Raw genomic sequence first — 21,957 nt, 5'->3', positions numbered from 1 at the left:
GTGTGTAATATTATAAAATTATTAAAAATATATATATATTATATAAATGGGGGCTCTTGTAATAGACTGGGGCCATCCAATGTGAGGTCCCTGGACTCCCCATGGCCACATCCAGTAGGGCTCAGTTTTCCCTATTTCTACACTGCTCTCACTCTGAGGGAGGTGATCATTCTCCCAGTAGGAGCCGATCCCTCCACCTCAGTGCTCTAGGAATCATTAGAAATCCCTAGGAATCGGGAATCATCACCAATCGTTGCCTCTCTCACTTAGGGGGCACCACAGAGGGCAGAGTGCGGTCAGGAGAATCGGAATTCAAATCCAGCCTCAGGCACTTGCCAGCTGTGGGACCTTGGGCAAATCACTGCGCTGTCTGTCTCGGTTTCCTCAAGTGTAAAATCAGGATGGCAATAATAGCATCTCCCTGCCAGGCTTGTGGTGAGGATGAGATGAGATATCCAGAAAGCACTTAGCAGACTTAAGCCATGGAAATGAGGATGACTTCTTCCCTTTGCTTCTGACTCCCTTTCCTCCATTGATTTCGAAGCCAATATAAGCAAGCCCCTTCTCTGGCCCTTCCTGCCTTACCCATGACCTCTCCATTGGCCCCTTCCCTATTTTCTACCCCCCCTTGCCCTCCCTCCCTCCTGTCTCCCCCCCGCCCCACCGGACCATGCCCCTCTTTTCTCTGGGGAGTCGACAGTCTCGGCCTCTCCCTTCCCCCTGAGCATCCCTATTGCCCGCTTTTCTTTCCTGGCACTTGCATTCGCCTCGGATTGTTTTCCTTGGGAAGCGTGGTTTATTTGTTTTTCTTTTTTTACAGACATGGCACTCCCCCACTGTCTGCCCAGTCCCCTCCGACACTCCCTCGGGCATTGCCAGATCCTCCCTGCGCTGAGTCTGGGCCAATTCTCGCTTCTCTGGGGCCATACACTTTTAGGGTGTGTGCTGCCAGCTCGAGAGCCCCCACTCCTCCTGAGGACTCTCTGTCTTCAGTCTTCACTATCCCTTTCCCAAAGGCCATTCCTTCTCTCCTGATCCTCCAACTCCCTGCGTGTTGGTCCCGCCTTTCCCTCAATGGGCCCCCACAGGTGCCACGATTTCCTTTGGGCGACTGTTGCAGCTTTCCAGTTCTCCACGTCCAGCCCTGACCTCTCTCTGACACCTGTTGGATGAGCGGAGGGGACGTCGGCCCAGGGCCGTGCTCAGGATGGACCTGACCCAACGGTCTGCCCCAGCTTTGGCCCTCGCCCATCCCTGAGTTGGGAGTCCCCCCATCTTGGTCATTCAGGGCCTGTCAATCGCCAGTCCCCACTCTTCCCCTTGGACCAGCCGCTCGGTCCTCCCATCCCTGCGGCCACAAGATCTCCTCCATAGCTATCCGGATCTGCACACCTCCTCCAACCAGCCCCCTAGGTGGGAAGGGCCTCTCCGCTGGCCTAAGGGACAACCCCACCCATGCTGAACCATCAGAAGCTGCTTTGAGGGATCCCGAGTTTCCCTCTCAGCCTTTCATCCCTCCAGCCTTCCTCTGTTGTACAAATATTGCACTGGCCAGGGAAAGGTCACTGGCTTGCCCTTTGATCTCTGTACCTCCTGCCCTAGCCATACTCAGTCCTGAACAAACGCTTATTAAAGTGATCAGAACTCATCTGCAGTTCTGATCGTCAACTCCCGGCTCAGAAGCCCTCAGCGGCTCCCATTGGCCACAGGACAGCGAGCTCAAACGCCCAATGGTGACCTTTTGAGGTCCAATTGGATCCATCTAAGCTTCCCTCGACTCTTCTGTATTCCCAAAGCACAAACAAACAGGACACCAAAGGGCCAGCTACCTGTTTTCCTCTGTGGAAGGGCTTAGCTCAGCCTCGAGGCTCCCTCACTCACCCACTAGGCCTGGCCCGTGGATCACAGCCCCGGGGCACTCGTCTGCTGCGTCCTGATCTCAGCGAGCCCCGTCTGCCCGGATGCCTGGCTCCGTGGAGGGACCGGGGACTTGGGACGTCACCCTGTGAGCCAAAGGGAGGACTGGCTGCCTGGGTCTCCTCCGGGAGGCCGGCCCCCTGTACTCACTCGTCTCCCATCAGAAGGGAAGTTCCTGGGGTGCAGGAATTCGGTTTTTACCTTTCTCTTCAGCCTAGCACCTGGCCCCTAAAAACCTTTTCCTAAAAGCCTGACGGCTGATGGAAGTCAGATGCTAGGAGGGAAATGACCCGGCACACACAGAGACATTTGGGCTTGGGAGGAAGCTGAGAGGAAATACGTCCAAGATGTGCAAAATCCTGGAGGTGGGAAAATGAAGCAAGACTAAATGACCTGGACCATGCGGGAGAGGAAATGAGCTAGAAAGGTCAGGTCAGGCACAAGTTAGGAAGGGCTTTCATTGCCCAATGGGACTTTTCCCTCTGCTTCTCGGGGCAATAGGGAGCCACTAGAGTTTCTTGAGCGTGCGCACACACACACACAAGGTGGCAGAGCCTGACTACGGATGGTCTAAAGTCATCGCTTTAGAGAGAACATCAGGCATCCCTTACTCATATCCCATGTGAGTTCTTTGAGGGCAGGGTCGTCAATTCCCCAATGCTGATCTCGGTTATTAGGAGGGAGGAGGGAAGAGCAGTTACAGCATCACAGAGACTCGGAACAGCGACAAACACAAGAGGAACATGGGCAGACAGACTGATAACCTGGGACCTAGGGTGCAGTGGCCCGAGTCAGGAAGAACCGAGTTCAAATTCAGCCTCAGACACTAGCTGAGCTGTGAGCCTCAGGCAAGTCATTTCATCCCTGTCTCCCTCAGTTTCCTCAACTGTAAAATGGAGATGATAATGACACCTACCTCAGGGTTGTCGTGGATCTTCACTGAGATATTATAATACCCACCGGAAGGCTCAAAGTCCTCTAGAAGCGCCAGCTACACTTATTGTTGTTAATCATAACAACGGCAACGACCAGAACACAGAGTCCCCACTGCCACTTTGGAGGGGTGTGTGTGTGTGTGTGACCCCGTGGGATTGTATTAGGCAGATGAGAGCAGACAGATAATGGGTTGGAGCCAGCGTGAGTTATTAGACACAGGGAAACAGTGACAGCAAATGAGGGAGCCGATCAAATGAGAGCGGGCAGCCAGACTCGAGAGGAAATGGCAGAGATGCGGCCGAGATGTCGGCCGATGACGGGGGGGGGGGGGGGGGGGGGGGAGGGCGCCCGCCGGCTCCGCTGCAGACGGGGATCTGGTGCTGGACTGGCCGGCTCCGGAGGCCCCTCCGGCCCTCGGTCTCTGAGAGTCTGTGATTCTGCATCAGACAACGTCATCGCAATGGCAAACAGTTAAAAGCCCGACAGACGAAAGGAAAGAGTCAATGTACAAAGGCGGACGATGTCCTTCAGCAAGACCACATCAAGCTAGGGACCGGCAAATGGGAGACACGGCAGGTTACGATGGGAGACAGTGGCAGCCAGACGATCGAGAGCGGATGTGTATCGGAAATCAGTGGAGAGAGGGCTAACTCGGGAGGCCGAGGGCCTGGTCTCGAATCCTGACCCTGCCAACTTAACACCCAACTGTCTCTGGCCGTGTCCTTCACTTCCTGGGGAGTTCGTCCTCTACAAGATTGGGGGATTAGACACTGATCCTATGATTCCCTGCCATCCAGTGAGAGGCAACAGATGGACCATGGGAGTGATACATCATCCAGGCAAAGCCGGAACTAGCACGGGGTGACCGGGGATGTGTCCCAGGTGCCGCAGTCTGGGAGGCATAATGTCTCCACCAGTGCCGGCCTCTCATTGCTGGGCTCCAGGATATCGAGGCTGTCCGACTGGCCAGAGGCGTGCGGCGCGTGGGACACATGGAATCGTCGGGGGATTAATGGTGAGGCAGGTCCCCGAGGGCCTCCCTTGGTCTCCGTGGCCTTGAGCACATTGCCTTGGCCGGCCCAAGCAATCCACGGATGTTTATCAATCATCCCGGCAGTCAGTAGATAAATGAGCCTTCATTTCAGGCTAAGGGCCTACGGGGCTAAGGGGCCAATCCTGTTTAATCCCTGCTTTCCTCTCCCTTCTTTTGCCCAGGATCTCGGGCAAGGACAACCAAAGACTTCCAAGAGCCCCCTCTGGCCGAGCCCCCGGGACCAGTGACAGAGTAACAAATGAGGAAATCTGGGCTCTGCCTGAGGACACAATAAATTGTCTCTTAAGGCTGGTGATTGAATGGTTGGAAACCCAGCGGGAGCGTGTGCTTCCATGTACTCTCGGTACCTGTGGGAAATGACTCATCCCCAAAAGGCCACTTGCCAATAAAGGCTTTGTAACTAAGGACAAAATCGAGCCTTTGTGTGACTTGCCCCCTTGGCTGTTGACAGTAAGTGTTCTTCCTATTTCGGAGTTGAGGTCAAGAAGACCTGGCGGGGCAGTTCAATTTGAACGTGGGAGCTGATTTTGCTTCTCCGTGCTTGCTGTTCCCCGTGGAAATTCTCAAGTCCTGCTCCTCTTCCCCACTGGGATTCAGAACTCACTTGAGAAACTCCTTTCTAGCTCTCCCCAAGTGTGACCTTCCCAGCTCCCCCAAGTCCTCACCAGTCCTTCCTCTCCTCTGGCCCCTATTTCCAGAATGCTCCCCCATCCTAGAGCTCATCCTTTCATGTGCCTTGGCTAAAACTTACCTTTCTCTGGAAAACCTGGAGCCCCTTGGCCCTTCCTTCCATTCTTCTCTCTGGTCCCCTGACAGCCAGGACCAAGAGGAGGAGCCGGGGTCCTTCTCGCACCCCGTTGTACCTTTGGGTCCCTCCCTCTTCCACTCAAGAATCACCTGCCTTCCATCCTGTCTAGATCCTTGTTGCTGTCCACTATGGACAGTCTCTTTCTTGTCCCCTGGATTTTCAACCTCTTCCGCTCGACTCGGGCCCCATCCTACCAGCTTGGGCCCCTGAAATTGCTTGCTCTATGGCTCTGGTTGACTTCAGCGGGCACAACAGAGTCCCCTCCCCTTCCCCCCTATAACACAAAGCTTGGCCCAGGTGATGGGACTGCTGGGTGTGGCGCAGTACACAGTGACAGACAGACAACTACAGACAGCAGCAAATTTCATACAGTGAAAGACAGTCGGTCACACGATGGCAGACAATGGCAGGCGTAGGGTGGGAGCCAGGCCGGCTGATGTGCAGCAAGAGGCAGCGACAGCTCGACATCGCGTGGAGGTGAGCAATGGGTGGCGTCTCTCAAGTATTTACCAGATACGGTCCCTGGATCCGGCGCCATTGTGGCACCTTGGCTGGCTCGGGAGGCTGGGCCCCTCCACTTACCCTCTGTCCTCCAAACCACCTCAGTCCCCAGACATATTTTTGGCTTCTCCTTCGAGGCTCAGCTCTGGTGTGAGGGGGCAGGAAGTGATGCCTCCTTCCTTTGAAATTCCCCCCTCCCTCGCGTGGTGTTGTCTTGGGTGCTAATCACTGTGTGCGGTCCAGTTACTTATCCCCTTAGAGGCGGTGAGCCCCTTGCGGTCAGGGACCAGGCCCTATTTGTTTCTGTCTCCTTTTTAGCGTCGAGCACTGAGTGGTGGAAGAAATGACAATAGCTTTGTGGAATGAAGGAGGGGATGAAGGGATGATTGGTGCAGAAGTGTCCTGGGGGATCCAGAGCACCAGACATTGCATCTGCCTTCGGGAACCACCCAGTCTTGATAAGCAGAGGGCACTCGCGCACAGAACCAGGGGAGGAAAGAGGTGTATGGGTGTTCTGTGCATGGAGTGAGGTATGATGTGGAAGCAGAAGCAGCCTTGTTGAGTAACCAGTTGGGGCCTGAGCCCATCTCTCTCCAGGGTGGCCGAGGTGCCCTCCTCCTTCCCCCCCCCCACATGCACCCTCCCCCACATATACACAAACACTGTCTGTGCTCCCCAGGGTGCTGGAGCACTCCGTGGGGGGGAGGCAGGACTGGAACTCACAGAAAGTACAGGGATGTCAGCCCCAGGAAGGCGTCAGACGTTAATTCCGTGATCTGGTTGTTGTCCAGCATCCTGGAGAGAGACAGAAGTCATAAGCCAGGGGCCCGGCCAATGGGCCTCACTCTCGGCACAAGCAGAGAGGGACTGTACTTCCTAGCTACCTTCTCACAAGGCTTGGTGGCTGCCATCTGGGCACAGGGTACAACTGAGTTTCAGAGAGGTCCCATTCTGGAGTTGACAGCAAATTCAAAATGGAGATGGGACCCAAGGCACTGCCCCATCTTCCCCTCTGCCATAGGTCAGCTGGACCCAGTAATGGCTGAGTCCAACCTAGTCATCTCTGCTCCCCAGAGGGTCCATCCCCCCACAGGGGATTGACCCCTGACCCCCAAGTTATCCTGCCCTTCCCCCCAGTAACTCACAGCCATTCTAGTTGGTAGAGGTCCTCAAAGAGTCTTGGAGCAAGAGAGTGGATCTGATTGTTACTCAGGAACCTGAGGTCAGGGAGAGAGGGGGTCTCAGTTTGGGGCAAGGTCACCTGTCTCTGAGCACATCCCCTTTCCCTTCTCTTGGCCTTCATGCCAAGGTTGGGGTCAGTGATAACAGCCGGTGAGCATGGCCCTCTGGGAGAAAGCCAAAGCGGGCTCCCATCATGCCCTGGGATAGCGGATCTCGCTCAGGCCCAGGCTGGGTCTGCTTTAGCATTCCTCCCCCACCTAAGAAGGGACACTCACAGCTGGTTCAGCTGGGGATGGTCTGGTCCTTGGCCCCTCCTTTATCTCTCTGCCCCCCCCCCAGATCTGAGGAAGTCTAGTCTCCTGCTTCCTTCTCCTGTGCCCCACATGGCTCTACCTTCCCAGTCGGGTTTGTTCACCCAGGAAAGTCATTTTCGGGCCCATTTTCCCGGCCCCCATTTCTCCATCCCCACCTAAGGAGGGACTGACTACTCACAGTTTTTTTAGCTCTACTAAGCCAGCAAACGCCCCGGGAGCTACAGATTGGAGACCGTTGTTCTGCAGGAGGCTGGTGGACAAGAGAAAGCAACTTAGAGGTGCCTCAGCACTGCTGGGACAGCTTTAGAATCCCAGAACCCAGCTGCAGATCCTGCTCTCGGGCTTCCTGGCCATGTGGCGTTGGACCTTAGTTATATATAATAAGGAGGTCTGGACTCAGTGGCTTCTAAGGCTAGATCCCTGCTTCAGAAACCCAGAGGAGTCTGGCCCTCCCGGGGAGTGAAGTCAGTAAGCATTCGCCAAGTACCCATCACGCAGCAAGGCATGTTGGGTGAGACAAGGAAGGCTTTGAGAAGCCAATAGTCTGACGGGGAAGACAAGCAACTTATAGGATAAAGTGGAAAGAATCAACAGAGGGAAGAGCCCAGCATCAGGCAGGGCCAGGATAAGCATCTTCAGGAAGGGAGACTTGGAGCTGGGACTTGAAGGAAGTCAGGAGGTGAAGATGAGGAGGAGAACATTCCAGGTCCAGGACACAGCCAGGGACAGTGTTCAGATTTGGCAGATGCTGGAAAGAACAGCCAGGAGACCAGGATCATCATATCGCAGGGAGGGGAGTAAGGTGGAGTAAATCAGGAAATGTAGAAAGGACCAGAAGGTAGTGAAGGGCTTTGAAAGTCTAACAAAGGATTTGCTTTTGATTCTGGAAGCACTGGGGAGGCACTGGAGTTTATCGAGCAGGGGAATGACATGGTCAGACTCGGGTTTCATCAGTCGAATGTACAATGGGGCTGAAGACCCGAGGCAGGGAAACCAAGCGAGAGGCTGCTGAAATACTCTAGGAGGGGGCCACAAGGGGAATGGAGAAAAGAGATGTTGGGAAGGTAGAAAAGGCAAAGAAAAACAGCAAATGCTATGGTCCCCGAGGTGGAAAAAGAAGAGGAAATTCTAAAAGTGGTGTGATTCTTAACATTATGCACAAAACATTAACTTCTGATCTTCCGCCTGGGAGATCTTTGTTCGATGATCAGCAAGTTGAAATGCTGCCAGTGGAACTGAAGCATGTCCATATTGACATTATAGCTTAGATAGGAAGCGGGAGCCAGAAAGTGAATGCTGCCAAATGGCAGGATGCTTCAAAGAACAAAAACAAAGGAGCTGATTTCATTGGGTGCCCAGTGGCCACAGGAAATAGACCACTCATTTCCTTGGTTATCTGGCTCATCCTCCGGTACTCATGAGGAGGTTGAAGAAGATCAACACAATGAGGATGATTGTACATGTTACCGAGGATGAAAAAGTGGAGAAAATTGAGGAAAAATTGAAACAAGTTCACCAAATTGAATCAACGTGTACCCTCTTGACACTTGGCGAGCCTTCGTGCAAAGACACATGGGAGGAGGGGAAAAAAGACTGGAAAATGTGGATTAGGAGCTGGAGATGAAAGATGCCAAAGTTCATAGATGACGCAGAGTACTTTGAGCCACACGAGCTAATATTTTCTTCAAGAAGAGTTAAAAGTCACCCAATAGGGTGAGCCGTGAATAGCCCGTCAGCTATAACCTGAGGATGGCTGATTACTGAGGGGGGAGTCACGTGCATACCACGGATTAGCGGGGGCAAATCATTCCCCAATTAAAAGGTAAAGAGAAGTGTGATAAGCAATCCCAGTAGTTTCCATGTGAACAGGTTGTTTACTCAAAAATAGGAAACCGATAAAAGTAAAGATACCGACTCTGATTATTGTCCTTCTTTAGGGAAGTTTTCCTGAGGCCAAATAAGTGAGAAATCTAAGAGAATGGAAGCCACATCAGCAAAGATTTGATCTAGTCAACAAGTAAGAGATGTGGAAGCCCGTTTAAAGTCCAAGGAAGGGGGTGGAAAATGGAAGGTTTACATAACAGTGAAAAGCAGTGGCGGGGGATGGGGTGTGAGCCTAAAGAAAACTTGATAAGAAGCCAATTAAGTCATGTTACAAAGCATTTGTAAGATATATAGGGAAACCTTTTACAGAAATCAATTCTCATTATCAATGGCACCTTTTGACTCTTAAGATCTCACTGCTCCATGCTGATGAGGAAGGGGGGAAATGACATTTAAAAAGATAGGTAGAATTACCCTGGCATGGATTCTGTTAATACAAAGTTATTATTAAATAAAATTAAATTAAAATAAAAAAAAAGATAGGTAGAATGGATGAGTGTGACTGAGAAAACAGAAGAAATTGCACTTCCCGTGCCACAATTTGGAAGGCACTCCGGAAACGATTTCCAGGATCTGTCACAGAGGGAAAGATGCCAAATGAATGGAAACAATTGCAGATAGTCTAACAACAACAAAAGGATAACTGAGAAGGTATTGGCAACTGAGCTATACGCTGCTTTTTGTTTCTGTAAAATCGTTTGGAAAATGGGCTCCATCTGATCTTCCCACCAGGTTATCTTTTAGGAAAATATACAAAGGCAACAGCTTTTTTTTGTTTAAAAAAAAAATCACAGCCAACCACATCTTACTAGTCACACTATTGGTTGAAGCTCTAAGACCCTAGTGAGTTTTCCATTTCCTGCCTACAAAATCGCATTTGGTTTTGGGAGAGCCTCCTCCACAAGGGTCTCCAATGCATATGGTAGACACAAGATTACTCGATAGATGCAGATAACGTTGTTAAACAATCATCGGACAACATACAGTAGGAACAGCCATGAATCAACAGGGGCTGCCCAGTATTATGGATGCCTAGAGCGGGACCAGAGGTCGGGTCTGAGAAACCGTACAGAACTTCCGTGACCTCAAGCTTTTCCCAGTGAGGCTGTGGCTGTAAATCTCGCCACACTCAAGGATCCAGACTGTAGGTGATGAGAGGACATGGAAGTGGGGCTGGAGGTATGTAATGAGGCTCCTCACATCTTCCCGAAGCTACCTCGTGTGCCAGGAGTGGTGTGGAACGGGTCATTCGGGAATCGTTAGGAAGGGAGGCAGAAAGAATGGAGGATATGAGATGGGCAGCCCGAAGTCCACATTGTAGCTAGACTAATGGGGATAACCCAAGAGTTTAGAAGGCCTTTGAAGTCAAGTCAGGAAGCCATTTTGGGGAGGGTTTGTGAATAGACCCAAATCACAGACGGGAAGGAGAGGGTGAGATGGGACTTGTACTGGGGCGGGGGTATAGCCATGCTGAGGAGATTGGGGCTGTGAGGTACACTATTGATCTCTTGATTTCAAGCCTCTCAGCTCAGAAGAGCTTTGGGAAAGCTCTTTACAGCCAAGCTTTGGGCATGAGGAAGGAGCTGGCTACTTGTTCACCTGTTCTGAGGCAGAAAGGCCATTAGAGGTATCTACACCCACTTGAGTGGGAGAGACCCAGAGCTGAGGAGCTCCTTAACGTTTACTTTGGAGAGCTCTTGTTCCCAGCAAATTTTCTTCCAAACGAGCCCAGATAAGCCTGTGGGAACCACTTACCTGGGCTCTGTCTTCTGGGCCAAGAAGACAAGCCAACACCCCCTGCCACATGGTGAACTTCTGCTCAGATGAATGCTCCCCCCCTGCTCAGATGAATGCTCCTCCCCTAGCCCAGATGAATGCTCCCTCCCCACCTGGATGAATGCTCCCCCCTCCCAAGTGTCTTTTTTCCCAGGTAAAGATCACCCGTTCTCATTGACCCGGTCAGAGCCACCGTCATCCCACCTATCGTGCTCCTTCCCCATATACCGAACAGCCATTTTCTTCCTGATCCTTCGTTCCTCTCTGGTTCCTGCCCTTGACCCTGCCCGTGTCTCTGCCCGCCCCTGCCTCTGATCCTACCCCTGCTCCTTCCTCTTCAGGCCTGCTTTCTCTGCCAAGCCCCTCCTGGGTACCTTCTCCAAGTTCCCTTTCATGTCTCCCCCTGTTAGGAGGGAAGCCCTTGGAGGCTCAGATCGCCTCCTTTTCTGGCATTCCCAGCGCTCCATAGAGGTTCTGACCACTATGTTTACTGACTTGATTTAGTGTGGCTGGAGCCGGGACTAAAAGAGGCTGCACATCTGATTTCCCAGTATGCCGAGGGAGCTCCCCAAGGCACCTGGGTAGGACTGTTGAAGGCAGGCCAAGTATCCTGGAAAAACACCTGCCCTTTTTCCTGCCCGAGCTCTAGGGTGACAGAGTGTGTGGTGGGGAGATGGAGGGGAGAGCCCCCTTTTATTGTATTTTCTTCAGCTCCAAGAGGGAGAGGATTTAGAGGGGCCCTTGGGCTGCCCACAGGGACCAAGGGCTGGGAAGTAGCAGGGGGGAGGGAGAGATGGGAGACCTCTGGGCCACAGTCACAGGCAGCAGAGAGCCCGACTTTCCCCTCCACCCTTGCACTCTCAGCCCTGGTCCAGCTTCACACCCACCAAGGCAGACAGAGGCTCTGTGGACCACTGGGATGAGAGGGAACGCTCAGTGAGGTAGAGATGTACAGTGTAGAAGTTCGGGGATGTGGTCAAACAGTCAAGGCCTGGGGGTGGGCACAGGTGCGCCCTCAGAACTACCCTGCGCTCCCCCACCCCATAGCTATGTACTGTCCTGGGCTGGAGGGGAGAACTCGGCACAGGGCTGGGAGAAATAGCCTGTGCTGGAGTTAACATAAGGATGAGAAAGATGGCGCAGTCAGGGCCACGCAGCTGAAGGGAGCAGCAAAGCTTTCGGGGGAAGGGGGCATCTACTCACAGCCCTTCCAGGTTCTGGTAGCCAATGAACTGGTTCTCCCGGAGGTGGAGGATTTGATTATCCTGGAGGTTCCTGGAGATGAGGAGACAAAAGGGTTTAAGGGAGGCCTCTGCCCAGCCCCAGCCACCCCCTTCTCCTGCATGAGTGGGGCTCATAGCACCCCCCAAATTGGACCCAACAACTGGAGGGAGGACTCTCAGGGAAAGGGGCAGGGGAAACAGGCTGTCCCCCTCAATCTTGCTGCACGGTCCTATTTGGGGGGCGGGGAGGATGGAGACCGGGTGACAATTCCCCCTTCCCCTATTTGCGTTCCTGGTTGAGAGTCGGCCGGGAAGGTGCCTGGAGCTCTAAAGGATGGCCGGAGGGGCTCGTGCTGGGGCAGCCCTGGCCATCTGCCCTGGGCTATCCGGATCTCCAGCCCCGCAGCCTCCCGACCCTCCCAACACCACTCTTGGGACTTACAGAAGAGACACGTTGGTGGAGACCACGGGCACCTCGCTCAAGCCTTGAGCTGTGCAGTCGACTGTCTGCCCCCAGCACAGGCACCCCTTGGGGTAGAATTCCAGGCCTGCCGTGAGAGAACAAAAGGCCCAGGGGCTCCAGAAGAGAAGCTTCAAGGGGGGGGGTCCAGAGAAGGGATCTTCCGCTGATTGTCCCCACCTCCCTCAGGGGGCATTTCCTCCATCCCCCAGTCTCCAGGCTAGAATTATAGGCCTCAGGTCCCATTTTACCCCAACCCTGGGAGGCCCAAGTAGTGATGGACTATTCCGGGCAGCTGGGACCTGTTAGGCGGCCCTAGCTTGTGTCAGAGACCCCAAGACACTTAGCCCCATGGTAGAGGCCGGAAGGCGGGGCCGGGACTCCGTTAGCCATGAGAACGGGGCTGGCTTCTTGCAGACTGAGAGCCCAGGTCTAGGTCACTTGCCCAAATGGGCTTTTCCCCTGCATCTCCCTTCCTTGAGACGTGTGGAGCCCAGGAAGAGCATTTTGCATCTTATAGACCCAGGAACTGACTCTGAGATATCTTTGCTGTTTCTTCCATAAAATGGGCACAAATCCACTTCTCAGGGGTGTTTGTTGTGGAGTATTTGGGGTATATTAAAGCAATACAGAGATGGGAAGCAACTGCGGGAGTGGGGCTCATGGGAGAGGGCCTTAGAGCTCAGCTCTAGAAAGGGCCTTCTAGGAAGCTCAGCTGCTCCTTTGCCTACTGACTCTTATAGAGGCTCAGCAGCCTCCACTCAAATCCTCTTCCGACGTCTTCCGTAGCATGGAGAGGCCGTGGCACAGGGACCTGGGAGGAAGGGCCCGGTAGGGGGCTGGGGGAGCGGGTGTGAGGGAGAGGGCCACGAGAATGATCCCTTATAGCGTGTGGCGGTGAACGGGTGCGTGGGCAAAAGTCCACATCTCCCGTGCCCCGTACCTGTCTGCCGTAACCCTTTCATGCTGCTGAATTGAAGTTTGAATTTAATTTCATTAGATTGAGGGCAGGCTATCGTTGTGGGATTTGTACACGCCCAAGGACACGGGGCAACATCTCATACGTAACCTGTGAAACGTTTGTCCTGGGCAGCCACCGACTGCAAACGCTTTGCAGGGTCTTCTGATTCAGCCTCTGAAGTCTCAACTCTGACAGACTCCCATGTGTGCGGGAGAGAAAATCCATTCCCTTGTAGGAACAGCCCCTTTCCCCGTCTTTAGACAGAAACCCCCCAGTCTGGGGTTGGGCTCCCACCCAGGGCCTCTCCCCAGGGGTTTTGTAGGCCCTGACCCAGCTTGCTCTTTGTTCCCAGGAGTTTCAAGAGCCCAGTCATAGGAGCAGCTAGGTGGCGCAGTGCATAGAGCATGGGCCCTGAAGTCAGGAGGACCCGAGTTCAAATCCAGCCTTCGACACTTAACACCCCCTGGCTGTGTGACCCTGGGCAAGTCACTTAATCCCAATTACCTCAGAAAAAGAAAAGAAAAGGAAGAAAAGAGCCCAGAGTTGCTTTCCTGGCCCCAGGAGAAAGAGCTAAGTGGAAATATATCCTTGGTGGATATTTGAAGACGCTAAAGTTAGCTGGAACAAGAGAGAGGAGTTCTGCATTGGGTAGAGCCACAGGCTTACTGGGAAATAGAGAGAGTCAGAGCAGGGGGATCTGGGGCCTGACCTCTTTTAGCCTCAGTTTCCTCATCTGAAAAAGGAAAATGAGCCCGCCGTTCTACCTAATTGGGCTTTTGTGGAGAAAGGCCTTTGCCCACTTCAGAGCGCTCCAGAAATACAAGTTAATGGGCCACTAATGATGATAATCATCATCACAATCATATAGCACCTGCTCTGGGCCAGGTGTTGCACTAAGTGCTTTCTGCCTATTATGTCCTGGAATAGGAGAGAAAGGAGCCAGAAGCCAGGGGAAGCTTTGGCAACGACCAGGCCCGGCAGGAAGCAGGGCGCTCGGAACGTAGCCGAGAGGCCGGGCCCCGGAGACCAGTTGGAGCCACGGGAAGAAAAGCCTTCCCGGTGAGCCGGGGCCGGGCACGGGGCTGGGGTGCCGAGGGAGGGCGGGAGGGCGAAAGAGGCCTTTCGGGGCTCGCTCGTGGCAGGGGAGGCTGTGGAAAGCGCAAGGGAGGGATGTCAGGGCAGCCTGGAGGCCCCCTGAGACTCCCAGCCTGTGATTATTAAGCAAATCATGCCTCTTTAACAAAAGAAATGTAGAAAATGATCAAGCAATTAGGAGATAATGAAGATGTGACCAAAAGTGCTGCACAAAGGCCACCTGGGAACCCTTTCTGGGGCCTCCCATGGAGCCCAGACTGAGCACAGGTTCTGGGGCAGAGGAAGTGAAGGGGCCCCCTCCAGCCCCCAATCTAAGCAAAGCCTCAGATGGCAGAGTTGGGAGGGCCCACCCGGGACATGACAAATCCTTTCTATGAGGTCCAACCTCTCCTCGGAGCCCTTCGGCCACGGGGAGCTCCCCACTCTCCCTTCAGTCCAGGACTTTCTACTGTGGGACAGCTCCATTTTTCATCACGTCCCACACCCCTGTGGTCAAGCCGTCGGCCCCGGGCATTACCGCGTGCCAGGCGTTGCGCCAGCTGCTGGACCACCCCTCCTAGTTTTCCTTTATTCCGAAGGCACACGGAAGTATAATCTCCTTGCCATGTAGCAGATGCTTGAGAATCCCTCCCGGGTTCCCAAGAAGGTTCTCCTTTTTTAATTCAACAGCACCAATTTAGGGGAGCAAAGACCTTAGAGTGGGAGGGGTTCATTGCCCTCAGTTTACAAGAGAGGAAGCCACGTCCCAGAGGGCTTCAGTGTCTTGCCTATGGCCACACAGGTGGTTTGTGGAAAGGCTAGAATTCAGGCCAGGGCCCAGACTCCAGATGTAGTCCTTTCTTCCTCTTGAGGAAGTTTCCAGTCCCTTCCCATTCCACTTTGTCATCCGGCTTCCTAGAACAGAACTCGATATTCTGGCTCTAGCCTGGCTGGGCCAATCTCAGCAGGGAGGTCTCTGGCAGTAATACTATCGATATTATTTATTTGGTCCTGTCTCATGATTTTGGGGGCATCGGGGAAGTCCGGGTTCCTGCCAGCCTTAGAGGCCTGCCCGGGGCACCAAGAGGCCGAGAAGCTCACCCGAGGTCACCCAGTCAATATGTGGCCGGGGCTTGCGGCCAGGGGCCCCCGACTCTGAGCTTGGCACTCAATGCCTTGGGGCTCTATGAGTAAAGTGATGGGGGGAGGCGGAAAGAGGGTCGGACTCGGCTTGGGGCAGGGGGAAACCAAGCCCTGCGGATACTCACTGCACTCCAGTAGTCCCTCTTCAGGCCTCAGCTGGTTTCCCTTCATTCTGTGAAGCATGTCTAAGAGGTGTGGCCATCCACTGTTATCCACTGGATGGATCGGGGGGCAGGGGGAGGAAGGAAGAAGACATTCAAATCACCCAAATGTGCCCTCAACCCTGCACAATAAGGAAACCGAGGCCCTCCAAGGGAAGCAGGGGGGGGGGAAGTGGCAGAGCTTGGGAGAATGAAAATCTCTCCTCCAGTACTTCTTTTCTTCAAAGGGAAGGACCCCTCCCCAGGACAAAACACAAGGTAGCCTGAATTAGCGGACTTCTAGGCAGGAGCTGGGGTTTCTAAGCTGGAAGCAAGTGCCAGAGGGTCTGGCCAGTTTGGGGGATGGGGGAGAAAGAGGGGGGAGGAAGAGGAGGAGGAGGGAGAGGAAGAGGAGGAGGAGGAGGGGTAGGAGTGCAAAAGGGCAAGGCTCAGAGCTCGGTTTCCTCACCGCAGTTTTCCTCATCGGCCCCATTGACACAGTCCTCGTGGCCATTGCAGTGAAGGAGCTGAGGGAGGCAGGTGCTGATATTGCCACAAGGGAATTCCCCCAGGGGACAGGACTGGTGGCTGCTGCTTGCAAACAGACCCAGAAGCAGGAGAGTCCCTGGGGAAGAAGAGTCGGGGACGGAGGAGTCAGAGTGTGTTTGGGACCCCCTTTCACCCTCTTACCCAAAATGCCCAAGCTGGAATCACTCGGTTGTCTTTTATTCATGTCATATTTCCATGGAACCTAAGAATGGGCAGGAAGCCCCAGTCTTTTACCCTGGAAGGAGTCCCCTCCCCTGTGTTCCTTCCCAGGGGTCATTTAGCTTCCAGCATCCTTCCAGTGGTGCGCTTCGGCTCATCCTCTTGAGCTGCTGGATGGCAAAGGAAGGTCGTAAATCGCCTCACAAAGGATAGGCCCAGGCTTTCAGAAGCAAAGCAAGCCGTCGGCAACCTTATGAACAAATGTTCCGAGGCGCTAATAAGCAGAGAACTGCAAATCCAATGGATGCCGGGCTTCTACCTCGCACCCGCTGGATTGGCAAAGATGGCAAGAGAGGCAAGTCGCAGATGCTGGCGGGGCTGTGGCCAAGCAGGCTCGCAGGAGTGCGTGTGTGCGGGGCTGTGAATCGGGCCAACTGCTTGGAAAAGTGATTGGGAGCCGGGCCCCAAAAGTCCATCTGCCTACCCTCTGGGACTCTGCTACCACCACCAGCTACACATCCCAGAGATCCAAGAAAGATGAAAACCCACAGATGCATACATTTATAGTAGGAAAGAACTAGAAACTTCCTTCCTATGAAGGAAGGAAGAAAGAAGGAAAGAAAAGAAGGAAGGAAGGGAAGGGAAAAGGAAAGGGAAAGGGAAAGGGAAGGGAAGGGAAGGGAAGGGAAGGGAAGGGAAGGGAAGGGAAGGGAAGGGAAGGAAGGGGGAAGGGGGAAGGGGGAAGGGAAAGGGAAAGGGAAAGGAAAGGGAAAGGGAAAGGGAAAGGGAAAGGAAAGGGAAAGGGAAAGGGAAAGGGAAAGGGAAAGGGAAAGGGGAGGGAAGGGGGAGGAGAGGGAAGGGAAGGGAGAGAAGGGAAGGGAAGGAAGGGAGGAGGAAGGGGGGAGGGAGAAAGGAAGGAAGGAAGGAAGGAAGGAGGAGGGAGAAAGGAAGGAAGGAAGGGAAGGGAAGGGAAGGGAAGGGAGGGAAGGGAAGGAAGGGAGGAGGAAGGGGGGAGGGAGAAAGGAAGGAAGGAAGGAAGGAAGGAAGGAAGGAAGGAAGGAAGGAAGGAAGGAAGGAAGGAAGGAAGGAAAGGAAAGGAAAGGAAAGGAAAGGAAAGGAAAGGGGAAAAGGAGAAGGAGAAGGAAAAGGAAAGGGAAAGGGAAAGGGGAGGGAAGGGGGAGGAGAGGGAAGGGAAGGGAGGGAAGGGAAGGAAGGGGGGAGGGAGGGAGGGAGGAAGGAAGGAAGGAAGGAAGGAAGGAAGGAAGGAGGAGGGAGAAAGGAAGGAATGATGGGAAGGGGGGAGGGAGTAAGGGAGGGAGGAAAGGGAAGGGAAGGGAAAAGGAAAGGGAAAGGGAAAGGAACTATTTTCATCCCTCCTCAATTTGACATATGTTTAAAAACAGAATCATTTATCAAAAGTTTACGGTTTTGTGTATAATTCTTTTTATATTGAAATATGCTTATTGATGACTGTTAAATTCATATGAAATGGAACTTCTGGGTCTATTACAAATTCCTGTCATTGAATCTCAATTGTGTTCTCAAAGTCACACAGGAAAATATTTTCTTCCTTGAAATCCCATTTCCCAAAGTGGCTGTTGTAACTCTCGGCTCCTTTCTCCTTCCCTTTTGTCTCGCTCTGTTGTCTCCATTAGTCTGACTGTATCTCTTCCCACCCTGTCACCTGAGGATTTCATTTTGTATCATGCATGATGGAGAAAATGGAGGCCGTCTCACTGCAAACTCTTGCTTCTCTAAGCTATTCCTCCCATTGAAACTGTTCTTCCAAAGTTACCAGTGAGCTCTTGCTACATCTTTTGAAAAATTGTATTTTTAATTTAAAATTCTTTTTTCTTTCTTGCTAAATCTAATGAGATTCCCCCCAATTTTCAATCTTGCTATCTGTGGCGCCTCTGACTATGCTGGTCACTCTCTCCTCCCGGATTCCTTCTCCTCTCTAGATTTTCAGGACCCCCTCCCTCCCACTCCCCCCCTTGGTTCTCCTCCTCCCTCTCTAACTGCTCCTTTTCAGTCTCCTTTGCTAGATCCTCTCTCAGCTCATGTCCACTATTCATGGTGTCTGTTCTGTTCCTTTTCTCACTCTCTGCCATCTCTATTGCTAAGCTCACTAGCTCTCCTGGGTTTAATGATCATTTCTATGCAAATTATTCTCCCATTTATTTAACCAGACCTGATCTTTCTCCTGAACTCGTCTCACATCACCAGCTGCCAAATGGCCGTCCCGTAAGCATGCTAAACTCAACATGTCTGTAACAGACATTCTATTTCTCACCTTCCCCAACTCTCCCCTTTTCCTTAGTTCCCTACTGTTTTCCAGGGCACTACCACATCCCCAGTTCTCAGGCTTGAAACTTAGTGGTCACCCTCCACTGCTCACTCATACTCAGCTCACATATTTAACCCACACTGGCCTCCAGGTAGCCTCCTTTCCACCTTGGTCTCTGTGGCAAAGAATGACAAATCAGGGGGCAGCTGGGTGGTGCAGTGGATAGAGCACCAGTCCTGAAGTCAGGATGACCTGAGTTCAAATCTGGTCTCAGACACTTAATATTTCTGGTGGTGTGACCCTGGGCAAGTCACTTAATCTCAATTGCCTCAGCAAAAAGAAAGAAAAAAAAAAAGAAAATCAGTATTTTTACCATGACAGACCATGAAGGAACATGGAACCTTATCAAACTGCTCTATGGTTTGTGAAGCACTTGATGGCTTTTCTCTCCTTTTCCTTCTTTCCTTTTTCTTTCTTCTGTCTTTTCTTTTCCTCCTTCCTTTCCCTTCCTTTTCCTTTCTTCTTTCCTTCCTTTTTTCTTCCTTCTCTCTCCTTCCTTCCTTCCTCCCTCCCTCCTCCTTCCCTCCCTCCATCCTTCCTTCCTTCCTTCCTCCCTCCCTCCCTCTTCCTTCCTTCCTTCCTTCCTTCCTTCCTTCCTTCCTTCCTTCCTTCCTTCCTCTCTCCCTCCCCTCTCCTTCCTTCCTTCCTTCCTTCTTTCCTTCCTTCCTTCCTTCCTTCCTTCCTTCCTTCCTTCCTTCCTTCCTCCCTCCCTCTTCCTTCCTCCCTCCCTCCCTCCCTTCCTTCCTTCCTTCCTTCTCCCTCCCTCCCTCCCTCTTCCTTTCTTCCTCCCTTCCTCCCTCCCTCCCTCTTCCTCCCTCCCTCCCTCCCTTCCTTCCTTCCTTCCTTCCTGCCTCCCTCCTCCTTCCTTCCTTCCTTTCTTCCTTCCTTCCTTCCTTCCTCCCTCCCTCCCTCTTCCTTTCTTCCTCCCTTCCTCCCTCCCTCCCTCCCTCTCCTTCCTTCCTTCCTCCCCCCTCCCTCTTCCTTCCTTCCTTCCTCCCTCCCTCCCTCTTCCTTCCTCCCTCCCTCCCTCCCTCCCTCCCTCTTCCTTCCTTCCTTCCTCCCTCCCTCCCTCTTCCTTCCTCCCTCCCTTCCTTCCTTCCTCCCTCCCTCTTCCTTCCTCCCTCCATTCCTTCCTCCCTCCCTCCCTCCCTCTTCCTTCCTTCCTCCCTCCCTTCCTTCCTTCCTTCCTTCCTCCCTCCCTCTTCCTTCCTCCCTCCATCTTCCTTTCTTCCTCCCTCCCTCCCTCTTCCTTCCTCCCCCCTCCCTCCCTCCCTCCCTTCCTTCCTTCCTTCTCCCTCCCTCTTCCTTTCTTCCTCCCTCCCTCCCTCTTCCTTCCTCCCTCCCTCCCTCCCTTCCTTCCTCCCTCCCTCCCTCCCTCTTCCTTCCTCTCCTCCCTTCCTTCCTCCCCCCTCCCTCTTCCTTTCTTCCTCCCTCCCTCCCTCTTCCTTCCTCCTTACTCCCTCCCCCTCTTCCTTCCTCCCTCCCTCCCTTCCTTCCTCCCTCCCTCCCTCCCTCCCTCTTCCTCCCTCTTCCTTCCTCCCTCCCTTCCTTCCTTCCTCCCTCCCCCCTCTTCCTTCCTCCCTCCCTTCCTTCCTCCCTCCCTCCCTCCCTTCCTCTTCCTTCCTTCCTCCCTCCCTCCCTCCCTCCCTCCCTTCCTTCCTTCCTTCCTTCCTTCCTTCTTCCTGCCTGCCTGCCTGCCTTAATTCATCCCTCTCCCTAGCTCCCTCCCTCCCTCCCTTCTTTCTTTCTTTTCAAAAAATTTCTAATATGTAAAGCATACTTAGCTTTTCTTTGGTCAAAGGTCTAATCATTTATCAAGTGAAAACGGGTTGCAAGCACAAAATACAATTTCCATATGATCCATAATTACTGTTCTTTGAAAAGAAAAAAATAATTGCTTTAATATCACGTTGACATTGATTTCTCTCCCTTCCCCTTGCCTCTCTTCCTTGCTTGGCCCTTGGCTCACCCCCTTCCAAGGGCTTCTCCATAGGACCTCCCCACCCCCGAAACACACAAACACACATACCTGGGTTGGGATTGTTATGGTGGTTACCTGACTGGAGTGACCAATTGAACCCTGTCTCCTTGAGTTCACCTTAGCCCTGTCAGTCCTGGCCCAGGATGGGCAGCGTTGAGCACCTACTCCTTGTGCAGCCTCTATATAGATGGCAAAGGCTGGACTTGGGGGCGGGGACACAAGTGGGAGACATGAATCTGCCCCCTCTGCCGGGTCCCTTCCCCTTCCCTTCCCTCCCTCTGCTCCCTGCTCCCAAGGCCAGTTTTTGTGCATATGAACGTGTAGTGTTACAGTTTGTCGTGCGTGTGTGTGTGTGTGTGTGTGTGTGTGTGTGTGTGTGTGTGTGTGTAGCTTGTTTCAGAGCAGTATTTACTGAGAACGGAAGGCTGGGAGCTTTAGCAAACCCAAGGGGCCAGGCTCTTGGCTTGAGGTACTCATTTTCTAAAAATATTCAATATTATTTTAGAATGCCAATAATGGAAGAAGAATAGGGAAAGGAAAAGGAGGAGGGAAGTGAGGGAGGAGGAGAGCGCTAAGGACTGAGAAGAAAGAAGAAAAAGAGAAGGAGGTGGGAGGATAGGGGAAGGAGAAGAAAAAGGGAATGAAGGGGGGCCTTTGGTGGCCAGAGTACATCAGCACAGTATTGCATGTTTTCCTTCTCCTGCCTCCTGCAGAAGGTGGCTCAGGGATTAGGGGGGAGTGTTGGGGGCCTGACTCGGCGGGCTAGTGGGGCAGTTAGGGCCATGCCAGAGCTGAAGGATCAAGGATAAAGTGCGATCAAAATGAGGCAACCGTGGGGCAGCGGTATGAGTACCTCGTTGTAGCTGTCCTTTGTTCTGGAAGAGACCCATGACGTCAAGAAGGAGCTGCTGTGACTTGGGAATGAATCGAAGGGAGGGAGGGCTGGCCGAGGTCATCGGCCTCACTCTCCCCTCTAAAGCCCTCTGGGTCCAGTGGCCAGAGAGATTAAGAGATGGCCCCGGATGCAATGGGAGACCTTCACTTTTTTAAGCTGAGGTCTTCGATGGGTCTCAGTTAGACTAAGGCAACACCCATTCAGTGATCCAGGCTAGGTAGCAATTGAGTCTCCTGTTTCATCTGAATGAATGAATCTAGGAGGGGATGACCTTCAGGGTTTCTGGCCGGAGCAGAAACGATGGCCATTTACATTCAATCTGAGTCGATCGGGACCTAAACAATGACCCAATGGGCCTTGGTCAAGGACCCAGAGGTGGCCAGAAGCATCGAGTCACACGGGCTGTTAGAGGTGCAAGTTCCAGGAGCCTCCAGATCCAGAGAAGATGAATCAAGTCCTGAGTTGGAATAAGAGACCGTCTGGTGTTCTGTAAAGTCCTTAGAGCCGGGCCAGGCCCAGCCAGAGTTCCCTTCACAGGGACTGAACAGAAATGGGTGGGGGCGGATGGTTGAGGGGCTTTCAGCAGTTCCTGTGACCCTGTTTAGGTAGAGGAGTCTAAACCTAACCACACTGAGCTGAGTCTCCCAACCACA

The 21,957-nt window shown here is 53.0% G+C and overlaps 1 protein-coding gene across 1 annotated transcript in view; it reads right to left on the bottom strand.

Annotated features, from left to right (window-relative positions):
- Positions 1-5,061: 5,061 nt before the first annotated feature.
- Positions 5,062-21,957, bottom strand: part of LOC127542675 (relaxin receptor 1-like) — a 30,238-nt gene continuing 13,342 nt past the window's right edge. Inside the window, exons 2-8 of the mRNA XM_051968433.1 lie at positions 15,843-15,998; positions 15,359-15,448; positions 12,038-12,143; positions 11,576-11,647; positions 6,891-6,962; positions 6,362-6,433; positions 5,062-6,011 (exon numbers count right to left, since the gene is read on the bottom strand). Coding sequence (XP_051824393.1) covers positions 5,936-6,011; positions 6,362-6,433; positions 6,891-6,962; positions 11,576-11,647; positions 12,038-12,143; positions 15,359-15,448; positions 15,843-15,998 — 644 coding nt within the window. The 3' untranslated portion in view covers positions 5,062-5,935. The remainder of the gene's footprint in view (positions 6,012-6,361; positions 6,434-6,890; positions 6,963-11,575; positions 11,648-12,037; positions 12,144-15,358; positions 15,449-15,842; positions 15,999-21,957) is intronic.

This window comes from Antechinus flavipes, chromosome X (assembly GCF_016432865.1).
Source record: "Antechinus flavipes isolate AdamAnt ecotype Samford, QLD, Australia chromosome X, AdamAnt_v2, whole genome shotgun sequence".
Taxonomy (NCBI): domain Eukaryota; kingdom Metazoa; phylum Chordata; class Mammalia; order Dasyuromorphia; family Dasyuridae; genus Antechinus; species Antechinus flavipes.
The sequence above is the reverse complement of the archived record's forward strand: the minus strand, read 5'-3'. Positions and strand labels throughout refer to the sequence as shown.